This window comes from Saccoglossus kowalevskii, chromosome 13 (assembly GCF_978046115.1).
Source record: "Saccoglossus kowalevskii chromosome 13, keSacKowa6.1, whole genome shotgun sequence".
In the NCBI taxonomy this organism is placed as follows: domain Eukaryota; kingdom Metazoa; phylum Hemichordata; class Enteropneusta; family Harrimaniidae; genus Saccoglossus; species Saccoglossus kowalevskii.
In genome coordinates this window covers 32432786-32460733 of record NC_140653.1, presented here as the reverse complement: position 1 = coordinate 32460733, position 27948 = coordinate 32432786, and the positions used below count along the sequence as shown (strand labels likewise).

At 35.5% G+C, this 27948-nt stretch overlaps 2 protein-coding genes and 1 long non-coding RNA gene across 3 annotated transcripts in view; all 3 read left to right on the top strand.

Moving 5' to 3' along the window:
- LOC144357988 (pro-interleukin-16-like) overlaps positions 1 to 7675 on the top strand; it is a 30110-nt gene extending 22435 nt beyond the window's left edge. Inside the window, exons 6-8 of the mRNA XM_085507407.1 lie at positions 1399 to 1516; positions 3503 to 3635; positions 7487 to 7675. Of these exons, the coding sequence (XP_085363533.1) occupies positions 1399 to 1516; positions 3503 to 3635; positions 7487 to 7675 (440 nt within the window). The remainder of the gene's footprint in view (positions 1 to 1398; positions 1517 to 3502; positions 3636 to 7486) is intronic.
- Positions 7676 to 8381: 706 nt separating this feature from the next.
- On the top strand, positions 8382 to 12262 carry LOC146735236 (uncharacterized). The gene is made up of 2 exons (XR_014931350.1): positions 8382 to 8428; positions 12169 to 12262. It is a non-coding gene; the product is annotated as an uncharacterized LOC146735236 (long non-coding RNA).
- A 52-nt stretch (positions 12263 to 12314) lies between these two features.
- The window catches only part of LOC100370705 (uncharacterized), a 28653-nt gene continuing 13019 nt past the window's right edge, over positions 12315 to 27948 (top strand). The window contains exons 1-4 of the mRNA XM_006815333.3: positions 12315 to 13476; positions 15587 to 16950; positions 17416 to 17565; positions 26395 to 26534. Coding sequence (XP_006815396.3) covers positions 12694 to 13476; positions 15587 to 16950; positions 17416 to 17565; positions 26395 to 26534 — 2437 coding nt within the window. The 5' untranslated portion in view covers positions 12315 to 12693. The remainder of the gene's footprint in view (positions 13477 to 15586; positions 16951 to 17415; positions 17566 to 26394; positions 26535 to 27948) is intronic.

The following is a 27948-nucleotide window of genomic DNA, read 5'->3' as shown; positions in this document are numbered from 1 at the left end:
GTAAGTTTCATGGGCTGCATTGGGGTTTCTGTATAGTCAGTGTATAGGTATGCATTTTGTGATATGAGCTTCAATGCTAACTGTGTAAACACCTATGATAATGTCACCATGTATGGACTTTGATATTTTCATGAAATCATTTCTCACGCTAATTATTGTTTGTTATTTGTGCTTATTACTATGTATATATTTCTGTGTTTACTCACTCTCAATGTCACCATTGACAAAGTTATTTGATATCCAACTATAGTTGACAAGACACTTGTGTACTTGCTCTCAATCTCTCCATTCATAGTGTTACAATGTATGGCTATCATACACAGTTACAATTGACAAGAATACATTTGTGAGATTTATTCTCTTTTTATTTGTTTTCGGTTCATTACAAAACTTTGAGACATATATTTGATTGATGGTAATATTATGTTATATTTCATTATTTTCTTTTTGAATATATTTTTTGCTGATTTTCTACAAACTTTTTTACTCAATTCTGTTTACATAAACATTCAAATCCCAGCTTATTTTAAATACTGTAGATATGCATATATATTGAAAAGTCATTTCACAGAGAATTTAAAACTACCTGAATAATGTAGAATACCGGTACTTTATTTTAGCTGGAATTAATTAATGGTATTATCGCTAGATTTTATTTTCGCTGATTCATTCCTTCATGAAAGTGGCTAAAATAAACAGTAGCTTCATTCAGTCTAAAGAATCCAATTGTGTTCTTTAAATGTGTGAAGATCCCTTCCATGTGAGTTAGTGAGTGTTTGAAGTGCGACAACAAATCCCCAAGGTATACTCAGTCTCTATGGATATTAGTTGTTAACTTTCCTTATGGATTTCACAATACCAATTGAAAACATTAAGTATCTTCTACCCTGTGGACAAAACTATATGGTGACAGTTGTGGAAATTAACAACTGTCAAACTGCCACCCTATCACCAGTATGTCAAATATTTTTATTCAAATGTTTTATTTTGTATTTTTCGGTGCATGAAAGGGGGCGGTGTCTATAATCTAGGTGAATTATATACTCGATCTTCACTATGGTGTTTTACAATCTCTTATATTAGCCTTTGCAACTGAATTACAAGTGTGCTGAATATATATAATCTAGTGAAAATGTGTTAAAATTAACATTACATTACAAAATTATGTTTTCTTTTTACTTCTTTATTCAACACATATATGTACCATTTTTCAGTACTGATACTGGTAAGCCTTGCCTTTTTGTTGCAAATGAACACATATGCAAACTGACATGCCCTCTTCTCGTCCACCCAATTGGAAGTTGATTTATTGAAACTTTTACCGGGCACACCCAAAGCTCACTCCTGACAAGCCTTACATCATGTTTATAGCATTAATTGTTCTTTTCATAATTATAGAGCATGGTGTCAGTCTGGGAATTGGGGTGGTGTGCCTTGATCTTCCAAAAAACCAAAAAGGGATATTTATACAACATTTATCTGACAAATCTCCAGCTGCGCTGGATGGAAACTTGAGGTAAGTTACAATTATAATAATAACTTCATTCTTCAATCTCAGGCTTATACATTAATTCACACCACAATAAAAAAAATGAGTAAATGGGAATTAGAGTAACTAAATTTGCTAGTCTTGTCAAAACCCACAAATTACAATTATTATTACAATTTTATAATTATAGATTAATAAGAAATAAAGAAAAGTAATGCATTTGATAATTATAGTACTAAGAACAATTAGTGGAAGAGTAGTTAGGTATTACTCATGAACCAGATTGTTTTTTATAGTCTTTCTAAAAGTATATTTTGACATAGATTTTTAAGGACATTGGTTTGAACCAATGTGTTGTTTTTGACCGTTTTGTAACAGAATATTGCTCAGCTAATGTAATGCCTGTTACCAGAGCCATGTATCTGTATATTGTATCCCACAATTCTATGTTGTACTTGACTCACTATTGTCAAAAGAATTCACTGTAATATCAGATTTCTTTTAACATGCCTTGAAGTATGTTGGCAAAGTTAAGCTAGTCCAGTAGTAAAATTCTGAGCTACATTTAGCTTCATAAATATTTTACAAAAGCAGTCAATTTTGAAATGATTTATTTTTTAAATAATCTTGTAAAAAGAACTTCACATTGAAGAGAACAGGAAAGTAAATGAGAATTTGCTGCAATATAATAGCATATCAACAATGTAACTGGAATGCCAGGCATACTTCTGGTTGTCCAGGGTGATAAGGACAATGCTATATGCCATGCTTATTTAATAGTTAGAAACGCTATAGTTCCTTCACCCGTGTCTGTATTCAGTAATTTACTTCAACAAATCACGGCATTCAGGCTGTATTTTGACCTTTGAACTGTCTATTATTTTATGTTTATCAATCGATTGGTCAATCGTATTCTATGTTGTAATTACCACGATTATTTTTTTCAGTTTGGCATTACAAATTAATTTTAAAAACTAATGGTAATTGAAAAAAAACTTTCTTATCATAATAAAGAGCAGAAAAATGATTTGTTGAGAACCTGTGTCATTGAAAAATAAATCATTTTTTAATTGAAGTACAGAATGGTTGGTAACTAGGCTATAAATCGTCCACCATTATATATTACCTAAAACCAAATACGTCTAGAATATAGTTTGAGGTCAAAGTTCATGTAACTACTGAAGCTATTTATGTCATATCTGGCTTTCTAATCATCCGTGATGATGTTGATGTTGAACAGTGATAGCAATTAGTGTTTACGGTTGAGAAATACTATGTCTGATAGTTGTGGAATCACAACAAACAAACACCAACAAAACTCACATTCTAAAAACTATTACAACTTTTACAGGTGCACAGATAAGATAGATAAATAACAATCTAAAAAAACATTTCACAATACTGGAAAATTTAAATAGCTGACTACCGGTACAATAAAAGCACAAAATATTCAGCCAGCAAAAATAAATTAAGAACCTACAGAAATTTCAAATATGACATTAAACTAGAAAGATATACCTAACCAAACTAGAAAACATTGATAGAAATTACATGAACAACACAAAACTGAAAACTCTAGCTGAAAACAGGATTTGTGAATTAAAGGGTATAAACAGCAAGTGATGGTATTTGATTGAGGATGTAAAATTAGCATATATGTTGGGAGATAATAACTGAGCATAGGGTAAACACATCTTTTTTTGTTTAGTGTCGTATTTGAAATTTCTATAGGTTCTTATTTTATAGTTGCCTATGCATGTATATTGGCTGTCTTTAATCAAACTTACCTTACAAAATATCTATTTGTGTGTCTGCTTGTAAATCAATAACAACATAGATATTATTTGATTCATGAAGAATGTAAGACACTTATAACCATGGTTATGAACTCACCCTGGATAAATCACTAGACATGATAACATCGATGTTGTAGTCAATGCTGGGCAACACACTTCATTGTCAGCTCAGCTGTATACATGAACAAGACATATGATCCATTGTTTTTCCATTTAGGTGTGGTGATCAGATATTGAGTGTGAATGGCCATAGCCTTGTTAATGTAACATTAGATGAAGCCCAGAGAATCTATGGAGCGTTACTTCCAGGAAAAATACACATCAAAGTTATGACTGACTCGAATCCACAGGTGAGTGGTAAAATAGTGGTTTTGGGGTGGGGTCTCAAATCTTTCCTCAATTCCCATCATTATTTTTGTTATAAACAAGTTCATTTATAAGTGTACATAGAAGTGATGATGGTTCTGTAAGGTTAATAGTTCGTTGACCTAGATAGAACGGTATATAATGATGCAATTAAACAATTTAATATTAATAAAGTTTGAAGTTATTTCAGTTATCATAAGTATATCATAGATAATCAATACTTTCATAATGTTCTATTTATAGTCTAATTATGATTGCATTGAATAGATAATTCATGTCTGTATCTGTAACCCCCAAACAAGGTGGATGAACTTTTACATCATATCAGATATATATATCCATAACTGGGTCACATGTACCGAATTCTGCTATAAATTGGCCCATCCAAAAAATCGCCCTGGACGATTTCATGACTGGTGGGTGCCCTTATTTGGGGTTCAAAATTTCAAAAAATGATCATCAAATATTTTTTTTTTTGACTTGCGCTGATTTTCACCTACGCTGGCAGTTTGACCACCCAAGACGAAAGAAACTAATCTAAAATTTGATACATTTTTTCTTGCTAAAAATTTTATTACAATTTTTTCTTGCCTAAAATTTCATTACAATGTCACCCAGTGTCATCTTTCTTGAAAAAAAAAACTCACATTAACGAACCTGGTACGCCAAATACAATTATTTTTTTTAAGTTTATTGGTAACAAAACTATATTCTAAACAAAGTTTCAAATAAAAGCAAACACAACTGCATTGCAGCTAGTAGCAAATGATCACGGTAGCGCAATCCGGTCATGCTGCATTTCACAGTTGTTGATTATTACTCAGAAGTGATTATAATAACGCACAGAAAATAATTTGTTGAATTGTTATGAAATGCAAATAATAATAATAATAATAAAGATAATTTATTGCATCCTTAGAAATACAGTGTTTCCATCAGTTTATAGCAACAAAAGTAAGATATTAAAAAACAAAATAACTATAGCAAATAATAAATGATAGATTTTAGTGTTTTTGTTAAGTATCTTTCTCGTTTCTCATTAAGAACGAGCTGTGTATAAATTCTCCAACAAGTTTGATTACATTTGTGTTAGAATTTTTCATTAAGTATGTAAATTTCTGTTGGTCAGTTTTTGTTTCATCAGGAAACTGTATATTTGAGAATATATCCATTCGCAGTGTGTGATATTTTGGGCATTTGATGAGGAGATGCATTTCATCTTCTATGTTTGCTAAAGTACATTGTTTACAAATCCTGTTTTCCAAAGAAATTTTAGGTTGGGTATGTCTACCCTTTTCTATTGCTAGGCTGTGATTACTTGTTCGGAATCTAGAGACAGAAATTCTATGTTTTAGATTCAGTAAAATTAAGTAACTTTCAAAGTTGTAGTTTGTTTTGAATTGAGTATATGTTCTCAACTTAGGTTTATCCATAATTGTCTCCTTCCAGAATTCAATATATTTTTGTTTAATATTGTTTCCTATTCTCTTTATATTTTGTTTTGTTGCATTCAATTTGTCATTGATATTCTTTATATCTAATGTGTTATCTTCCTTATTTAACTCTTTGTAAATTGACATAATCCATGGGAGTCTGCAGTTTATCTGTTCATGGTATGCCTGTTTTGTTAAATTACATTCTGGAAGTTCTTTGATCTGTGCCAAATACTTTATAAGATTTATTTTGATGTCTACTAGTAATGGTAGTTCACCTATTTCTGCTCTACAAGCTAGATTTGATGAAAATTTATTCAATCCAAGCATTCTTTTACTAAATTTCAGATGGGTTTTCTCAATTGGTGTAATGTCCCATTTATTATTTTCTTGAATTTCGAAGCCCCATACATCTGATCCATATAATAGTATTGGTCTTATACATGTTTTGAATAGGTGTAACATTGTTTTGCAAAAATAAAATTCAACTTAGTTTCATCGTAAGCGAATGATTCCGATTGCATATATTTATTTATTTATTTATTAACACACAACATCCCTCGGAGGGGATGAAAAGGGTTACAAATCAGATATTAGTAAAAGAAAAATAACCACATAAAGAGTAAGGGAACAAAAAGGCATAAAAAAAAAAAAAAGATAATAAGTTGAATACAAGGAATGTATTACTGGCTTAGTTTATGTAGGTGCTGCTGTCTTGTATTAAAACAGTTTTTTAAATATTGCGCTAAAGGAATTGACATTTTCTCGTCACTTAGTAATGATATGAATTTATTTTCATTACTAAATTTGTCAAAATTTGGTATACGTTTATTAGCTACAATGTAAAGTTTTGATCTTATTTCATTGTAATGAGGACAATTTGTGACAAAATGTTGTTCATCTTCAACATGGTCATTGTCGCACATATTGCAGACTCTGTCTTTAAAATCCAATCCTGTATGCCGGCCTGTTTCAATTTTCAGACAGTGGTTGCCAAGTCTAAATTTTGTTAAGGATTTGCGAAGTTCACTGTTTTTCATAATTGTTAAGTAGTTTTCTTGTTCTATTTTGGTTTTAAAAAGTTTGTAGGTTCTTAGTTTATTTTTAGAATTTGATTTTTTCCTATTGTCATTATTTATTTCATTTTTCCACTCAGTTGTAAACTCTTCTTTTAATTTCTCATCAATTGTTTTTAATTTTGATAATGAGATAATATTTGTTTCATTTAAAAGATAAGAATGGTTAATATTATTTAATATCAGATCAAGTTTTTTAAACCATTTACTTTTAATAATTTTATTGACATAGTATGCTTCTTGAAGTAGAGTATTTGTGGAATTTGCAATACGATTGGCATATTTTATCATTTGTTTCTTAATAAAAGAGTCAAGAGGTAATTTTCCCAATTCACTATATATTGCCATGATTGGTGTATTTTTTGAGATACCAAGAATGTACCGATAGTATGTAAGCTGAACATCCTCTACAATTGATTTTGTAGAGCTTTCTTCTCCCCAAATGTCACTCCCATACACAATAACTGGTCTGATAAGTTTATCAAATAGTGACAGTAGTATGGACATGTCCAGATTACCAGATCCAATTTTGGTCTTTAATGAGAATAAGGCTTTTATTCCTTTTCTTTTTAGGTTTTTCATTGCATCTTTAAATTTACCATTTGGACTCATAGTTAAGCCAAGAAAAACGCTTGATACTGTAGGATATCCGCAATTTTATGAGTTGACCTGGGATGGTGTTCTTTGACCTGATAATTAATCAATCAAAATGATGGGTGATGCCAATGTGTTCAAATTACCATAGCTCATATGTTAATGTTATCATGCTCTTGAATAGGCGTCAATGACTTTGGTAAAACTTAAATTGTAGATGCCAGTGAATTTACGGTAGAATCCGTTAGTATTTAGCTGACAAACTCAAATATTAAATTAAATTATAAATATTAAATTTCAATATCGCTGCTCCAGTGAAAATTTTTTGTTCCACTTTTAAAAAGTAGTTCTATCATATAAATCCTGTGACAGAAGTACAACTTCTATAATATGTTTTTTATTTACAGTACATTTTGTTCATTCTTCATCTCATACCCTGCTTTTTTCATGCCAGGAATCTGTGTATTAAGTATTGCATTGTATGTTGTCATTAAATCAATGTTTTTATACCCTATTTAATATTGGTGAAATAAGTGAGAGTAAAAATGAATACTGGCCCTAGCTCAATATCATTAATAACTTCATTAGAATCAGCAGCTAATATTATTGTTATTACATAATTTAATGTCACTTTGCCATAAGGTGATGTAGCTCTATTACATTTGATCAGTATTTGGGTCCTTCATCACCTTGTATATCATGTTAGTTGAAACATACATTCTCTTTACATAGGTTTGGAATTCTCAGGTAACCAGTAAAATGGAACGACTGTCTCCATTGCCATGTATAGACAGTGAAATGGAACGATTGTCTCAATCTCCCTGTATGAACAGTGAACTGGGCCATTTGTCACCAACACCCTTTGTGGATACTGAAACAAATAACGTGAATCATTTACAAGAACTAGAAGGTATTCATTAAAGCATTGAATTATGTGCATTTACTTGATAAGTTTGATGTTGAAATATGTGCGATAATAATCACTTAATTTACATATTTATATAGCTGTCAATATTGATATCTCAAGATCCACTCATCAGATTTCAGTTACTATCAGTTATTGATTTTGATTCTATCCATGGCAGTTGTTGATTTTAATTCTATTCATGGCAGTTGTTGATTTTGATTCTATCCATGGCAGTTGTTGATTTTGATTCTATCCATGGCAGTTGTTGATTTTGATTCTATCCATGGCAGTTGTTGATTTTGATTCTATCCATGGCAGTTGTTGATTTTGATTCTATCCATGGCAGTTGTTGATTTTGATTCTATCCATGGCAGTTGTTGATTTTGATTCTATCCATAGCAGTTGTTGATTTTGATTCTATTCATGGCAGTTGTTGATTTTGATTCTATCCATGGCAGTTGTTGATTTTGATTCTATTCATGGCAGTTGTTGATTTTGATTCTATTAATGGCAGTTGTTGATTTTGATTCTATCCATGGCAGTTGTTGATTTTGATTCTATCCATGGCAGTTGTTGATTTTGTTAATTCCTTCAAGTTACTCTTTACTTTAAGCTGGTTTAAACTACTTTTAACTGTAATATCAATGCTGATTTTGCTGTTAAATTAAATGTGCTTTATTTACATATGTATGATTATTTGTGTATTTTCAGATGCAACTACAAAGACATCTACATCATTAACTAAGTCCAATTTACTTCAGTCACAGGTAATTAATTCTTCTCGTTAGTTTAGATAATAACGTTTGTTCATGGCTATAATTTTCTTCATAACTATATTATGTAATTGCCATATAGAAGTGATTGTATTTCATCTGTCAAATATCCATCCTAGCATGCCACAATAGCTTGCCACAGTCCACATATCTTTTCTTAACCTCCCACAAACTTTCTGCAACAAGTATTCTACAACTTTCCTCACCTTTACAGTTAAAGTCCCCCAAAGCCTTCCATTGCCTACTACAATCCCCCACAGCCTTCCATTGCCTACTACAGTCTTCCACAGCCTTCCATTGCCTACTACAATCCCCCACAGCCTTCCATTGCCTACTACAGTCTTCCACAGCCTTCCATTGCCTACTGCAGTCTTCCACAGCCTTCCATTGCCTACTACAGTCTTCCACAGCCTTCCATTGCCTACTACAATCCCCCACAGCCTTCCATTGCCTACTACAGTCTTCCACAGCCTTCCATTGCCTACTGCAGTCTTCCACAGCCTTCCATTGCCTACTACAGTCTTCCACAGCCTTCCATTGCCTACTACAATCCCCCACAGCCTTTCATTGCCTACTACAGTCTTCCACAGCCTTCCATTGCCTACTACAATCCCCCACAGCCTTCCATTGCCTACTACAGTCTTCCACAGCCTTCCATTGCCTACTACAATCCCCCACAGCCTTCCATTGCCTACTACAATCCCCCACAACCTTCCATTGCCTACTACAATCCCCCACAGCCTTCCATTGCCTACTACAGTCTTCCACAGCCTTCCATTGCCTACTACAATCCCCCACAGCCTTCCATTGCCTACTACAGTCTTCCACAACCTTTCCATTGCCTACTACAGTCTTCCACAGCCTTCCATTGCCTACTACAATCCCCCACAACCTTCCATTGCCTACTACAGTCTTCCACAGCTTTCCATTGCCTACTACAATCCCCCACAGCCTTCCATTGCCTACTACAGTCTTCCACAACCTTTCCATTGCCTACTACAGTCTTCCACAGCCTTCCATTGCCTACTACAATCCCCCACAGCCTTCCATTGCCTACTACAATCCCCCACAGCCTTCCATTGCCTACTACAGTCTTCCACAACCTTTCCATTGCCTACTACAGTCTTCCACAGCCTTCCATTGCCTACTACAATCCCCCACAGCCTTCCATTGCCTACTACAGTCTTCCACAACCTTTCCATTGCCTACTACAGTCTTCCACAGCCTTCCATTGCCTACTACAATCCCCCACAACCTTCCATTGCCTACTAGTCTTCCACAGCCTTCCATTGCCTACTACAATCCCCCACAGCCTTCCATTGCCTACTACAGTCTTCCACAACCTTTCCATTGCCTACTACAGTCTTCCACAGCCTTCCATTGCCTACTACAGTCTTCCACAACCTTTCCATTGCCTACTACAATCCCCCACAGCCTTCCATTGCCTACTACAGCCTTCCACAACCTTCCCATTGCCTACTACAGTCTTCCACAGCCTTCCATTGCCTACTACAGTCTTCCACAGCCTTCCATTGCCTACTACAGTCTTCCACAACCTTTCCATTGCCTACTACAGTCTTCCACAGCCTTCCATTGCCTACTACAGTCTTCCACAGCCTTCCATTGCCTACTACAGTCTTCCACAGCCTTCCATTGCCTACTACAGTCTTCCACAACCTTTCCATTGCCTACTACAGTCTTCCACAGCCTTCCATTGCCTACTACAGTCTTCCACAGCCTTCCATTGCCTACTACAGTCTTCCACAGCCTTCCATTGCCTACTACAGTCTTCCACAGCCTTCCATTGCCTACTACAGTCTTCCACAGCCTTCCATTGCCTACTACAGTCTTCCACAGCCTTCCATTGCCTACTACAGTCTTCCACAACCGTTCCATTGCCTACTACAATCCCCCACAGCCTTCCATTGCCTACTACAGCCTTCCACAACCTTTCCATTGCCTACTACAGTCTTCCACAGCCTTCCATTGCCTACTACAGTCTTCCACAGCCTTCCATTGCCTACTACAGTCTTCCACAACCTTTCCATTGCCTACTACAGTCTTCCACAGCCTTCCATTGCCTACTACAGTCTTCCACAGCCTTCCATTGCCTACTACAGTCTTCCACAACCTTTCCATTGCCTACTACAGTCTTCCACAGCCTTCCATTGCCTACTACAGTCTTCCACAACCTTCCATTGCCTACTACAGTCTTCCACAGCCTTCCATTGCCTACTACAGTCTTCCACAGCCTTCCATTGCCTACTACAGTCTTCCACAACCTTTCCATTGCCTACTACAATCCCCCACAGCCTTCCATTGCCTACTACAGCCTTCCACAACCTTTCCATTGCCTACTACAGTCTTCCACAGCCTTCCATTGCCTACTACAGTCTTCCACAGCCTTCCATTGCCTACTACAGTCTTCCACAACCTTTCCATTGCCTACTACAGTCTTCCACAGCCTTCCATTGCCTACTACAGTCTTCCACAGCCTTCCATTGCCTACTACAGTCTTCCACAACCTTTCCATTGCCTACTACAGTCTTCCACAGCCTTCCATTGCCTACTACAGTCTTCCACAGCCTTCCATTGCCTACTACAGTCTTCCACAGCTATTCATTTTCAAGTCTTGTTCCAAAACATTTCATTTATATATGATTGTTTTGCATTAGCAATGGAAGTGATACAGTTCTATAATAAACAAAGCTTACATGTTATATTAATTTTCTTATTTTCTTTCCTTTAATGCCAGCCTACTAAGCCTACTATTTCAGTTAAACATGTTAGGTGGCTTCTACCGGTATGTTTTACTTATAACTTGAATGATCCCTCTGCATGGTTAAGTAGTTAATAGACATACTGATACTGAAGAACACAAATCAGACAAAAGGGTCTAATCATTTTACCATGGTTACTATATGTCTTTAAAAATAAAACTTTTTGTTGAATACATAAAATTGGAAAACAGCAAGATAGTTTCATATTTTGCAACTCTTTGTTTGTGGACTCTTTAACAGTAATTTTAGAATTTTACCACTAGAGGGCACTCTGTCAGTGTGAACTCAAGATGGTTTATGGGAATATGTGGGTTTACTGCATGCTTTGTATCCAGACTAGTTATCCATGTATGTAACTGTCTGTATACTCATCTGTAGATGGTGTGTAGAGAAGAGAAAAGTCTCCATATATAGTTTAATAAGCTTTGAGTCAAATTGAAATAATGTGTCAACTTTTTTATGTTTTTATTTAATCCATGTTCTCTTATATCCAAGCTTTTAGAATATGTTTATGTTCAGTAACTAACTAACTAACTGAACATTTACCTGATTGTTGTCCTAATTACTAGTAATATTTGAATCAAAATTATACATATAATAATCTTTATTGACTTGATACTGCTTTTGCAGCCCAAGGTCTGCAGCGGGAGCTTGCGAGGGAGGTAATAAGCCATACAACAGAGGGCAGCAAAACCTGTATCCAGCCCATAAAGGTTTTATCGTGTACCTTATAGGTGTAATTACAATTAATCACGACGTGACCTCAATCACACGACGTAATTTAGAATGACACATTTTGTTTTGAATGATAAAAGCCAGGCATGATATGGAAAATTATTGCATGATGTGAAGGCACAATTGCCATAGGGTTTTGTGCAATACAAAGTATATAATAACAATATTTTAAATCAGCTGACTGTAATTAATTACATTTTGTTTATTTTGTTTTAATAGGACTACCCAAGTACTGATTCTGAGCTGGCTCACATCATGGCTACACCACATTCTTCAGTGACCAATCAAAGTCCTGTCAATCGAGTTCCAAAAATATCAGGATCTCCCCAGGAGTTCATTGTTCATTCTATAAACTCTACGAGTAATTCATCTGTGGTGAGTGAAGCCTCAGCCCGGAAGCTTGACTATCATACAGGAGAGTACCTTGGAACTGATGAAGTTGATCCAACATGGGAACCGGAATATCTGCCATCGGATGCAAGTACGGAAAACAGCGATGTGGAAGAGGATAATCATTTGCAGACAAGTATAAAAAGTACTTCAAGCAATGGTTCAGCTTTCGATAGTGATAGAGCCTCAGTTACAAGCGACAGTTTAGAATTAGCAGCTCAGTATGCTAGGCACCTTAGTGCTGTTGAAAATAAATCTGACAGCGATGAAGACTATGAGGTAGAACGTGATTATGATGTGGATCAAGGTGGTGAATACTCCACTAATTCATCTGATGTGAAAACTGGTACATTCATGTCTACAATGGGAACATCTTTACATGAAGATAGAGTTATTAATCAAGGACCCCTAGCCATATTGGATTTATATCGCAATGAAGGAGAAAAGTTAGGTATGGGACTCCGGATAAATGGAGATCGTGATAGTCAAGAACGTGTAGAATCTGTATTTGTTTCTTCTGTGGATTCTGGTGGGCCAGCTGATAGGGCTGAAGGTGGAGCATGTGGACTTCAAATTGGAGATGAGATACTTAATATCAATGGACATAATATTAAAGAAAAGTCATACTCTCAAGTTTTGGAAATATTCCGCAATCTTCCCCTGCATTCTAAAGTTATTGTTGCCAGAGGAATAGCTATCCCTGCTGATACTTCAGAACATTCTGATTACTCAGGCTCTTATGGGAGTTCTGTTGAATCAAGAGAAAGTCAGTATGAAACTGAAGAGTATGGGAAAGTAGAACAAAGTCAGAACTCACAGGAAAGCCTCAGACAAGACACTGTGGATGCTTCAGTGACTAAAAATGAAGAGAATAACCAGCAAATTGTGTGGAGTAATGTAGAACAAAAACTTATAGAAAGTCATAACTTGCAGGAAGGCCTTGAACATGACACTGTGGATGCTTTAGTCACTAAAAAGACTGAACAACAAAAAGTTGATATGTTGGCAAAAGACGAACCTGAGATTGATTTACCAGTGGGTTATGAAATACGGGTAATTAACATGGACAAACCACTGAATGCTTCCTTAGGACTGAGTATTATTCACAGTCAAACACCAACATTGGGATATTTTCAGGTAAGTTGCTTACAACAGCTATTTCAGTAAAAAGTAAAACAAATAAAAAGAAGGTAGTTGTTCTTCACGTTGTGTTAAAGTTATATTTTTGATGTTTACTATAATAAGTGCATTTCACCACATGGCCACCGTGCAGCAGTTCATTTCACCACCTGGCGACTGTGTAGCAGTTCATTTCACCACCTGGCGACTATGTAGCAGTTCATTTCACCACCTGGCGACTGTGTAGCAGTTCATTTCACCACCTGGCGACTGTGTAGCAGTTTATTTAATCACCTGGTGACTGTGTAGCAGTTCATTTCACCACCTGGCGACTGTGTAGCAGTTCATTTCACCACCTGGCACCTGTGTAGCAGTTCATTTCACCACCTGGCGATTGTGTAGCAGTTCATTTCATCACCTGGCGACTGTGTAGCAGTTCATTTCACCACCTGGCGACTGTGTAGCAGTTCATTTCACCACCTGGCGACTATGTAGCAGTTCATTTCACCACCTGGCGACTGTGTAGCAGTTCATTTCACCACCTGGCGACTGTGTAGCAGTTCATTTCATCACCTGGCGACTGTGTAGCAGTTCATTTCACCACCTGGCGATTGTGTAGCAGTTCATTTCATCACCTGGCGACTGTGTAGCAGTTCATTTTACCACCTGGTGACTGTGTAGCAGTTTATTTCATCACCTGGCGACTGTGTAGCAGTTCATTTCACCACCTGGCGACTGTGTAGCAGTTCATTTCATCACCTGGCGACTGTGTAGCAGTTCATTTTACCACCTGGTGACTGTGTAGCAGTTCATTTCATCACCTGGCGACTGTGTAGCAGTTCATTTCATCACCTGGCGATTGTGTAGCAGTTCATTTCATCACCTGGCGACTGTGTAGCAGTTCATTTTACCACCTGGTGACTGTGTAGCAGTTCATTTTACCACCTGGTGACTGTGTAGCAGTTTATTTCACCACCTGGCGACTGTGTAGCAGTTTATTTCACCACCTGGCGACTGTGTAGCAGTTCATTTCACCACCTGGCGACTGTGTAGCAGTTCATTTCACCACCTGGCGACTGTGTAGCAGTTTATTTCACCACCTGGCGACTGTGTAGCAGTTCATTTCACCACCTGGCGACTGTGTAGCAGTTCATTTCACCACCTGGCGACTGTGTAGCAGTTCATTTCACCACCTGGCGACTGTGTAGCAGTTTATTTCACCACCTGGCGACTGTGTAGCAGTTTATTTCACCACCTGGCGACTGTGTAGCAGTTCATTTCACCACCTGGCGACTGTGTAGCAGTTCATTTCACCACCTGGCGACTGTGTAGCAGTTTATTTCACCACCTGGCGACTGTGTAGCAGTTCATTTTACCACCTGGCGACTGTGTAGCAGTTCATTTCACCACCTGGCGACTGTGTAGCAGTTTATTTCACCACCTGGCGACTGTGTAGCAGTTTATTTCACCACCTGGCGACTGTGTAGCAGTTCATTTCACCACCTGGCGACTGTGTAGCAGTTCATTTCACCACCTGGCGACTGTGTAGCAGTTTATTTCACCACCTGGCGACTGTGTAGCAGTTCATTTCACCACCTGGCGACTGTGTAGCAGTTCATTTCACCACCTGGCGACTGTGTAGCAGTTCATTTCACCACCTGGCGACTGTGTAGCAGTTCATTTCACCACCTGGCGACTGTGTAGCAGTTCATTTCACCACCTGGCGACTGTGTAGCAGTTCATTTCACCACCTGGCGATTGTGTAGCAGTTCATTTCATCACCTGGCGACTGTGTAGCAGTTCATTTAATCACATTGCAACTGTGTAACTGTTTATTGTGCCATATCATCACTGTAGCTGTTATTTTACTTGGTTACTATGCTGTTTTTTTCTGACTTTTGCCAAATTTCAACCTCAAATTATTTAATACCATTAACATTTCTAGCTGCAAATATTTAATAGTTTTGTATACTTGCCACTTGATGTACCACTCATAGCTTTATTGGGGAAAATACTTAAAAATTTGTATTTGTTATTAATTTTCAACAAATATTTAAGTGTAAGTAACTTCAGATTGGTGAATCTAATGAAGTAACAAAATAAAACTTCTTTCTCATTTGTTGTACAGGTTCGTCGGATTCTGGCCAATAGCATCTGCTCTCAGGATGGCCAAGTGGTAGTTGGAGATAGGTTGGTCTCTATTAATGAACATACAATGAAAAATATTCCAATGATGCAAGCTTTGGAATTGCTTAAACACAAAACAGAACATGTGAAACTTGTGGTGCTACGGGAAATCAAAAATAAGAAAGCCATTGATCAAAATCTTATAGCAGCTCCTGAAAAGGAAAGAGCTGTGTCAGAACATCTATCATTACATTCCTGTGATGAGAAGGATCAGCAACATTCATCTATTAAAGATGAAGTGGATATTGTGTCGCAGAGTTCATCAATACATCTCACTGATGAAGATGATGGAGATATTGATGATGTATTGATGCTTGAGACTGAGTGTCTCACTGATGATGACAATGAGAAGGAGGAGGAGGAGGAATCTATTTATCATACACCAATCCAAAATGCATCAGACATTAGTAGTGTGAGTGATCAATTGGAAGCAAGTATTTATGAAACACCAAAATATAATGTTGATTCAGACATTGTAGATGCACCATTTATTGATAATGAGGCTTTGTTAGAACGAAATGATAATTCAATAGAAGATTGCGATGATACATCAAAATCTGTGGATGAAGAATCAGCTAATACTTCTAGATCAGCATCACCTAATGATGATATTGATTTGATCAATTCATCATTGACTGTAGACATACCTCTACCACCACCTTTACCGTACAGTGTACCACCACAACAACCATCACCACCAATGTGCAGTATACCAACATCAAATAATACTGATTTGTTGACATTAAAAGATGAACCAGTGTCTGCTGACTCATCCACTTCAATCTTATCTGCAGCTCATTTGAGTCTCTTAGATCATGAACCTCCAATAATTGTTCCCCCTCCTCTAGATGAAATAACCAATCCTACTGAACCTTCATCTTTACGTCCCCCACTGCCACCTACATGCCCTCCAGAACTGCCAAGGAATCCACCTCCTGACGAGATTTCAGATGTATATCCACAGAAACCAACATCACTTCCACTGAAAGAATCACCTCCAAAATCACCAGACCTGAAAATGACATTCCCAGTTAAGATGAGCCCAACTAAAGCTCAACCAGGTCAAGTTCACTTTTTACCCCAAGCATTAACTCCACTACGTTCACCACCAAAAATTGGTGCTAAATCACCTCCAACTTCACCAAAATCCAGTCCCAATGAAAATGAAGTACATCCAAGAGGAAGAACTTGTCTACTGAAGCTATTCCCAAAGAGCACAGTTGAAGATAGACACAGTACAATCAAACCCCGATCTGTCTTTGCAACGTCTGCTACTCGATTACTTGAAAGCAAAGTTGTGTCCAAGTAAGTTTTATTTGTTATTGCAACAATACAATCTCTATGGAAATTGTCTCATTGCTGTCAAAAACATGTTTGCATGTTTCATATATGGAATTTATGTAGACAATAAACCATAAAATTCAAATTATAATATAATCAATCCAAAACAGATAATTTTCCCTATTTAATTGGTTCATCACACTGGCTGCTACTTAAACACCCTATGCATGCTGGGAAATTATTATATGTACATGTAACTATCATGCTACAATTTCTAAGCTGGAAGAAAATTGTAAGCTGTGTTTATGCTAATTAAAAGTACCAGTACCAGTTACCAGAAATTTATTCTTCACATCATTAAATCCTAAAAAAAATGTGCAAATAGTCATTATAGATTTCAGGCTACTAGCTTTGAGCTCAAATTCTAAAAATAAAAAAAAAACTTGTTGTAGTTTACAATTATTATTTATGGATTATTGTCTGTTCTAGGTACAAGAGATCTGAGGTGGGACCTTTCCTGATTCAGTTATTGAAAGGGTTCCGTGACCTTGGTGTAAAAGTAACTAATGATGACAGTGGTCATGTGATTATCAAGGAGCTACCACCAGGGGGCGCTGCAGCAAGAGATGGCCACATTAAGTGAGTTCACTTTCAGATATCACCTTTATTGTAGTATGTAAATATGCATTTTGGTAGCTGTGCTATTCCAGTTATTATATGAATACTAGTATGTTATCTCTGACATAGTTAGGAACGCCACTCTTTGATTGAAACTTTAGGGTGAACCCATCCCATTTCATGACACTTAATCAAAATGTGCAAAATAAGTGTTTTCACACATTTTTAGTCCCCATTTACATACATGTAACCAATGGCAAACATGGTCGTGACAGGTACTATACAATTCAGAATGTGATATCATTTGGCTGAATATTTCTCATCTTGAGTTACTATGTTAGCAATGTAATAAAAACATTTCAAATTGTACAATTATCTTTGGATTGGTAATTTTAATATTGTGATTTTTTTTCGAACGACTTAAAAGTGGTGATGTAAAAATAAATTTTGATTTGTCATTCAAAGTGATTTTGTTGTCATAAATTGTAAATTAATTATTTGAAAAAAAATGATCTACACTAATTTATTTAATAGAGAATCCCACAAAGCGAGTATACTATGTGATTTTGTCCAGTTTCACATACACACAAGCGATAGCAAGTGTCGTATCGTGTGAACTTGGTATACTCGTATTATATTATACCTATTTCATTTTAAAAGTAATTCTGTGACAAAGTACCTTAAATGATTTACTCATAGCTGTGGTAAAATAAAGATGGTGTCTGAAGTGGTAGCATAAATTTACATTCGTACTAATTTCTTGTTAGTGACTACGTTGATATACGTAAAATCGTCTCAATCAAAATAATTTCAACACAATATAACCATTGACAAGTGCCCAATAAGTGTGAGCCATTGTTGACAACAATCACTTTTATGGTGTTGTTCGTGTAATTCTGAAAATATTGTTTTTCTCATGCTGCTTGTGGGAACAAAAAATATCTGATGGTCACATTGTTGTTCATCTTGCACTATATCCATAGGACGGACAGACAGACAGACAGACAGACAGACAGACAGACAGACAGACAGACAGACAGGACAGTTGACAGAAGGATTTAATCCTATTGAGTGTTATTCTAAATACTAAACACAGAAAACTATCATGGTATATCGTGTATGTAGCCTAATTAAAAACATGCTGTCGACCAATCAGAATGATGTATTCAGGCAATTGAAATGCTGGTATAATAATTTTTACTTGAGTATTTATCCTATAAGATTGATTCACAATCATTAGTAATCATAGAAAATAGTAGGGTTTATTGAAATTGTTTCCCCGTTAAAAAATTTAGTGTCTTTACACACAACAATTAATTAAAAATATCTCTTGTTGCCAGGATGTACTTTACATAGTTACATTGAGGATAAGGGTCTCATCGTTTGTGCAAATATCTCCATATTCTTCCACCTTTGTACTCTGATTTAAATTTTGCGTACTTCCTCGATCATAAGCCCCCTCCCCGAGTATAAGCCCACCCCTCTATTATTAAGACATTTAACGAGTTTAACCCTGATGTTGCAATACTGAAGTAGTATGTTTTACAACTTATAAACTCCACAGCTGTCACACTGAACAAAAGCCATATGTTATTGGCATATGAATATCCATTAATTTGTAAAAAAAAAAAAAAATTAACCATGGAAAGCATTCAAATCATAAAATATCTGTTTTTCTGAATATGAAGACTCAGATTTTGAATATACATGGAATAAATCAGATTGCTTAGAGACAAATACTGCAAATAATTCATAATAATGGTATTTGGGGACTAGACACCAAGACACCAATGTGTTACTATGGCAATAGCCATTTTATCTAGTACGGTTAATAAAATCTGTATCTGGCTTATCAGATTATATTTTTTTATTAATTTTTAGCTCCGCTGTCGACTTTGTCGAGCGGAGCTTATCATATGAGTGATTGTCCGTCGTCGTCCGGTGTCCGTCGTCCGTGTCAATGTTTTACATTTTTGACTTCTTCTTGAAAACTACAAGTCTGAATGTTTTGATACTTGGTGTATATGTACCTTGGGTAGACCTCTCTCAGATTTGTTCATTTCATGATCATATCTTCAATTCTCTAATTTTGGTGAATATTTTTGTCATTTTTGGTAAAAAGTGATATTTTCAACTTCTTGTTAGAAACTGCAAGTCCAATTGCTTTGATATTACATATATAGGTACTACATGTGGACCACTCTCAAATTTGTTCATTTCATGATGATATCTTCAATTCTCTAATTTTGATGAATATTTTTGTCATTTTTGGTAAAAAGTGATATTTTCAACTTCTTGTTAGAAACTGCAAGTCCAATTGCTTTGATATTACATATATAGGTACTACATGTGGACCACTCTCAAATTTGTTCATTTCATAATGATATCTTTAATTTTCTAATTTCGGTGAATATTTTTGTCATTTTTGGTAAAAAGTGATACTTTCGACTTCTTGTTAAAAAACGCAAGTCCAATTGCTTTGATATTACATATATAGGTACTACATGTGGACCACTCTCAAATTTGTTCATTTCATAATGATATCTTTAATTTTCTAATTTTGGTGAATATTTTTGTAATTTTTGATAAAAAGTGATATTTTCGACTTCTTGTTAAAAACGACAAGTCCAATTGCTTTGATATTACATATATAGGTACTACATGTGGACCTCTCTCAGATTTGTTCATTTTGTAATGATATCTTTAATTCTCTAAATTTGGTGAATATTTTTGTCATTTTTGGTAAAAAATGATACTTTCGACTTCTTGTTAAAAACCACAAGTCCAATTGCTTTGATATTACATATATAGGTACTACATGTGGACCACTCTCAAAATTGTTCATTTCATAATGATATCTTTAATTTTCTAATTTTGGTGAATATTTTTGTCATTTTTGGTAAAAAGTGATATTTTCTTCTTGTTAAAAACCACAATTATTTATGGTCAAAAATGATATTTTTGAATTCTTGTTGAAAACAGCAAGTCCCATTGCATTGATACTATGCATATTGTTCATTTTCTAATGATATCTTCTGTTCTTTAATCGAAATGTGCATTACTAACAGCGGAGCTATCTCAGCCGAGAGGCTGCTTGTTGGAGGATAGTTTTGGTAAAAAATTACATGTTCAACTTCTTGTTGTTAGTCCCTCTACAGTTTGCTTACCGGTAGATATTTTGTGTGTACGTGTGTTGACTTAAACTCATTATAATGTGTTAGTGTGTATGTGTGTTGACTTAACCTCATTATAATTTGTTAATTTTTGAAAATGTCTAAACCATTCTATATATTGCCAAATATTTTGATTATCATAAATAAAATGCTATTTTTAACTTGTTGAAAACTTCTGATATTTTTGTCTGTAACATAGTCCACACTGGATGGTATGTAACATAGTCCACACTGGATGGTATGTAACATAGTCCACACTGGATGGTATGTAACATAGTCCCCACTGGATGGTATGTAACATAGTCCACACTGGATGGTATGTAACATAGTCCACACTGGATGGTATGTAACATAGTCCACACTGGGGATGGTATGTAACATAGTCCACACTGGGGATGGTATGTAACATAGTCCACACTGGATGGTATGTAACATAGTCCACACTGGATGGTATGTAACATAGTCCACACTGGATGGTATGTAACATAGTCCACACTGGATGGTATGTAACAGTCCACACTGGATGGTATGTAACATAGTCTACACTGGATGGTATGTAACATAGTCCACACTGGATGGTATGTAACATAGTCCACACTGGGGATGGTATGTAACATAGTCCACACTGGATGGTATGTACATGTAACATAGTCCACATTGGATGGTATGTAACATAGTCCACACTGGATGGTATGTAACATAGTCCACACTGGATGGTATGTAACATAGTCCACACTGGATGGTATGTAACATAGTCCACACTGGATGGTATGTAACATAGTCCACACTGGATGGTATGTAACAGTCCACACTGGATGGTATGTAACATAGTCCACACTGGATGGTATGTAACATAGTCCCCACTGGATGGTATGTAACATAGTCCACACTGGATGTATGTAACATAGTCCCCACAGGATGGTATGTAACATAGTCCACACTGGATGGTATGTAACATAGTCCACACTGGGGATGGTATGTAACATAGTCCACACTGGGGATGGTATGTAACATAGTCCACACTGGATGGTATGTAACATAGTCCACACTGGGGATGGTATGTAACATAGTCCCCACTGGATGGTATGTAACATAGTCCACACTAGATGTATGTAACATAGTCCACACTGGATGGTATGTAACATAGTCCACACTGGATGGTATGTAACATAGTCCACACTGGATGGTATGTAACATAGTCCACACTGGATGGTATGTAACATAGTCCACACTGGATGGTATGTAACAGTCCACACTGGATGGTATGTAACATAGTCTACACTGGATGGTATGTAACATAGTCCACACTGGATGGTATGTAACATAGTCCACACTGGATGGTATGTAACATAGTCCACACTGGGGATGGTATGTAACATAGTCCACACTGGATGGTATGTACATGTAACATAGTCCACACTGGATGGTATGTAACATAGTCCACACTGGATGGTATGTAACATAGTCCACAATGGATGGTAGTATAGTATATTTTATTTGGCACGAAATAATGCATTGAATTACATTATCAATGGTCAATATGTAACATAGTCCACACTGGATGGTATGTAACATAGTCCACACTTGATGGTATGTAACATAGTCCCCACTGGATGGTATGTAACATAGTCCACACTGGATGTATGTAACATAGTCCACACTGGATGGTATGTAACATAGTACACACTGGATGGTATGTAACATAGTCCACACTGTAATTACATATTAACATAAGATACAAAGCAGTATAGCAGCTGTTAATTAACTTGTCAGACACCTTGACCCATCTCCACTAATATTTCCCCTCCCCTTATTTGGTCATGGTTCACATGATTCCTGTTTGACAGAGTATTTAAGTATTTAAACTGCAATGTAACAATGCCATGACATAGACAGTAGGCTTTATCTAACCAGGATGTTCTATAAACATCCAAGGTACATTGTATACTGATAAAACATCCTGCATAATTAAATAACCACAGCCCTGCATGCCTGCCTGACTCACTGTATGTAATTCTGTCTCTGATGTGAATCATGATTTATTTGTTGTTGCACCTACCAATCAACTTGAAAGTGCTCACACAGTCATAGTTGAATGGCACAGTAGTGTTTAGAGGGACACACCTATTTGACCAACTCTGTGTATTTAAATCTCTGTCATACTCAGGTAGCATGGCAAGGTATGTCCACTACTTTTTTCTGCTGTCATATTCTGTTTAAAATTTTAACTTTAAACTTTTTTTTATTTATTTCTGACAAATCTACAAATTTTGCAAGTCAGGGAATTTATCTTGAAATTTTATTTTTATAACAGCGAACTTGTGATTGAGGTTCTTAAGAGTGTGTTACAGTGTCTTTCACTAGAGACGTACCTCAAGAGTGTGTCATAGTGACTTTCACTAGGATCCTCAAGACAACTTAATTTAATAAATCTGATATCATGGGTTATGATTTTTGATATTCTAACATTATGTGTTTCATAGTTATTTCATTACCAGAAACTAACATCATAATTCTGTTAGCACAAATCCTTTCATTTGCATATAGCTTCTGGTGTTCCTTGAACAGAATTTTACTGTCAGTGTATCACCAATTTTTTTTTTTTGGAGTCTTCAATATAATTAGTCATAGCTACACATTGTCTTCACACATTTCACAAAAAGTTGGTCAATGGGAGAAATGAATTCTGTGTATTGCCATGATGGTGTTAGATATGACGAAACAAGCATGGACTATCTTCATTTTATATCATTTGCCAAGTCCAAAACACTGCGAATTTATATAGATCAGAAAACAGCGTGAAGACTACTGCACAATGTGAGATTAACATTGGTATTGTACTATTCAATTGTGACAAGGGGAATTGTTGTGACAATACAAATATTTTTATTTCTTCAAGGGGAAGTTTTCAATCCCTTGGATTGCATTGTTGGACATCATTGTTTACACAATTATGATATTGTGCAATAGCACTAGCATGCATCATCATTGTCACTTGACTTGTCTCAGCCTCCAGCATCAATAAGAACAGTTGACTTAGTGTCACCTTTGCTGCTCATCAGACCATTAATTCACATTGTGCCAGTGATAGTAGAATGGTCGTGGTATGTGTTAATGCACCTAAATTGTACGTCAATGACCTAAGATAAAGTTCTTAAAAGTTTCCCACGCATAATGTCCATTGTTTCTAAGGAATGCGTTTGTTTTCATTTTTCTGACATCTTATAAAACACCATATTTGCTCTGTTGGTTCTTGAATTACAATTCTTGTAATTGAAGAGGTGTACGTATGGTGAAAATAAGTAATATTTTGATGATCCAGCATAAAATAAATGCAATTTTCTGTTCATGTTTCTTTCTTTTAGAGATGCGCTTCTAGAGCAAATATAGTATGCAACAATGTCCAAACTAATTCTTAAAATGCATGGATGTTTTGAAAAAATCAACACTATTATTAAATTTAATGAAAACTATTTACTACATTTTCTGACAATCTCGCTTCCCCTGGCACCACTTTTTGAATTTATTGATTTTTGTCAAGGTACCTACTAAATTGTCTGTTTTCATTTTGTAATTTTGTTGCGACTATGCAAAGGAAGTTGTAAATTGTCTGTGTGAATCTTATTTGTGGTTACCTCAACCATGTGGGTGATGGGGTAATTGGAACATTGACAAGGTCTTTCCCAGGGAGGTCACAAGTTACCTGTACGAATCTCATTTGCACCCACTGTAAAGCAGCAAGTATAACAGTTTTTTTTCCCATAAAGTTAATATATTTACTTACATGTACCAATGAGTATTAAACTGAAATCATTGACCCATATAAATGACATAATAAAATACTTTTTCTGAACATCAAATTATTTTCTGAAAATAGTCCGGGCGCTGTACATGTACAAAACCAAAGCTGTTTTCCTCTTGTTCAAAAAAATACATCTATCTGTACTAGGTGAGATTGACAACAATCCTGATTGTTTGACTATAGCAGTTAACAGCTAATTAAAATGTTCAATTATCACTCTGTATTTTGCATATCATTAACAAGTAATTAACATGGTTTCACTATTAACACCTTGCCACTATCAGGTTAAACTTAAACAGGATTATATTCAGGTAGCTTAATAATCAATTAACAAACAAATATTTTGTTAATAACAAGTTTGACTCCCACTCACCCACATGTTTATTCTGACCATCTATTCTATCATACAATGTTTCTTAAAACAGTGATCATATGTTATTACCATGGAACTTTAACTTTTTACAGAGGAGTATGCAGTGGTTATGTCATAACTTTATTTTTATCTTTTCCTTGTGTTGGCAAAGTTTCATTCAGATACATTGAGTTCTTTAGTTGCCGATTCTTTCAACAGTGACCAGGCAATTCACGTTCTTTTTTATGTTCGTTGAAATTCAATAGTTGTGACCCTGCAATGCATACTGATTAGTACATTGTATTGTCCCAACCACTGAATAGCCAGAGTAAGTGGTGTGCTGTACAAAGCCACTTGCGGTAAATTTGTGCTTCCAACACTGTAGGCTAGGGTGTATACACAGCTTTGCTTCTAGCTGTTGGATGGGATACTTGTTGTGTTGCTGAACACTGTAAGATATAGCTAGGTATGTATGTATATAAGTCTGTCCATTTTAGGATTGGATGGCCATCTAAGGCCATGTGTTGGTAGCAGACATTATGATTCTAGTGTTTGTGATATAGTCTATTTATTGACAGATTCATTCTTGCATAGTGGATATATAGTTGTGTCTATGCATTATTTATTTGATACGTAAACATGAACAAATTACATAATTTCTGTTCTTGCTTGTGTGTACCTAACATAGTTTTGAAACTACGAACTATGTCCTTGGTGTTTTGATTTTCACTTGTGACGGTGTTTGATATTCCATACAAGTCTGCAAGTCAACTCTTATATGAAGTGTGTTGTAATATTAGTAAGAGAGCTTCACATACCACAGGGTTTTATGAATATGTACATAACCTGTTGGGGGGGGGGGGGGTGCTTGACCTCTATGATGCTTTTAAAATAACCATGTCCAAAGGTTGGAATGGTATGTAATAATTCCAACTGGAAATCAGACTGCTTTGTTCTCTGGATTGCCTTTTCATGCAAATATTTTGAGCGTGGCTTATTGTGCATTCATGTCAGTCTTCTGCACATATGTGCAGTTACCCCAGTGTCAGCAGTGGCCTTGAAGGAATCGGAGAATAAATGAAATCAACCAACATCTGATTCCTGAAGTGGTAAACAAACAAATACAATGTTGTACCTGTAAAGTCAGTTTGTTTTATATGAATTCTGTGTTGTTTTCTATGTATATTCCTGGTATACTCTAATATGTATGTATTAGATTTGATAAGGCTTAATCTTTTTTCTCTCTAATACCGGAATTGAGGTATTTTAGTATCCACAAATCCTTTATTGCTGGTACTGTCAACATAGAAACATCCGATTTTCTTCTATGCTGTAACTTGTATGGTTTCTCTTTTGGACACTCTACTGTAACTAACTTTGGATTTGTGGAAGCCATACATTCCAGGATTTTAACACGTAGTGTAACAAAAATGTACTATTAATCACTTTAATTACAGTCTTGGTATGCAACCAATCAGTGACTGCCATTCATAAGTGTTTATCTGATATTTATGATGTTTCAGAGTTGGAGATGTACTTCTGGCTGTTAATGGTAAAGATCTCAGCAATACCATTACTGGAGTTGACAGTCAAGAAGTTCTGAATTCCTTACCAAGGGGGACAGTTCGGTTAATTCTGCAGTCACCACAGTGTGTCGACAAAGGTGGGTAGTCATGCATGTTGTTTTCTAGTTTACTATAATTCTGTATTGGTGATTACAATGCCATAAAGCTTACTACATGTATTTTTCTGGTCTTTTTATGGTCTCTTTATAAATTGTGGAAACATTCTACGATGAGATTGAACCACATTGGGTAGTCACTAGACTGTCTGATTGTTGTATTTTAGATGCAAAGCAAGAACTAGTCTTCAAATGTGATATATATAATGTGTATTCAGAAACGGGCATATGCTATACAACTCTTGAGAAAATTGGAATTATATCAGTATTTTTTAGTTTCTTCTAAAAATTTCTCATAATTAATTTGTTGGATTATATCAAATAGTTGGTGTTTAATTTAGAATTAATAAATTTAAAATATTTTCTCCAAATCCATATAGATTAAAAGGTGGTGGTTGTGTAAATAATGTATTTTACTCATGTTGTATTCATTGCATGGGTTTATCAAGCACAATTAACACACACACGAATTTGCGTTTTTTTTGTTGTTTTTTTCAAATTTTACTCATTGAAAATTAATTCTAAACACATTTAAATCACCCCGAACCCATAACTCACCTCAGTGCTTTAAGGAGAGGTATTTGTCACTCTCCAGTCATTTTTAAAAGGCCAAGCCAGAACACATTGCAATGAGGTTAACAGTGGTAACAATAATTTTTACATGGTCATGCATACCATCATGTAGTTGGGCTGTTATTTATCTAAAGTATGTTTGTGACATTCCTAAATGTAATTTTTCTATTAACAATAACTTGTATATCACAGTGGAATGTCATAAAATCACCATGGTTACTATGTCGTAATTGTATGTGGAGATACAGTAAAATATTTCAGTGTTTCACTTCTTACTTTTGTGCATATTTGTGCGTCATTATTAAAAAAGCTGAAAACACTGCAGCTGTGCAATTGCAAGTTAAATAATTGACGTAATGTTAATACAATAAATATTGTTTTATTTTCCGTCACTTATGGTTTAGTATGAAAGGTAAACACAGATTAATATTTTACATGTAATATTAATTTGATGTGAAAGGTAACCCAAGTTAATAAATTACTTGTAATATTCCTTAATATTTCTGTCATTTTCAAGTTTAGTAGTATAAAAGGTAAATTCAGGTTATTACTGATTTCACTGTTTTGAGCAAACACAAACTTGTCAGAGAAAAAATTAAAAACCATTGAGTAATTAGTGTTTTTACAGTAGGCTACTTGTAACATTCCTTAATTTTACTTTCACTGTGTGGTTTAGTCATCTGAAATGTAAACATGGGTTAATATGTTGCATGTAATATTGTATGTTTTTAGAAAAGTATAGTTTAGTATTGTTCCCCAATGTGCATCAAGATGTGGTTTGTTTGACATCACCAAAACTGAAACTAATAATTCCATTTGTTTA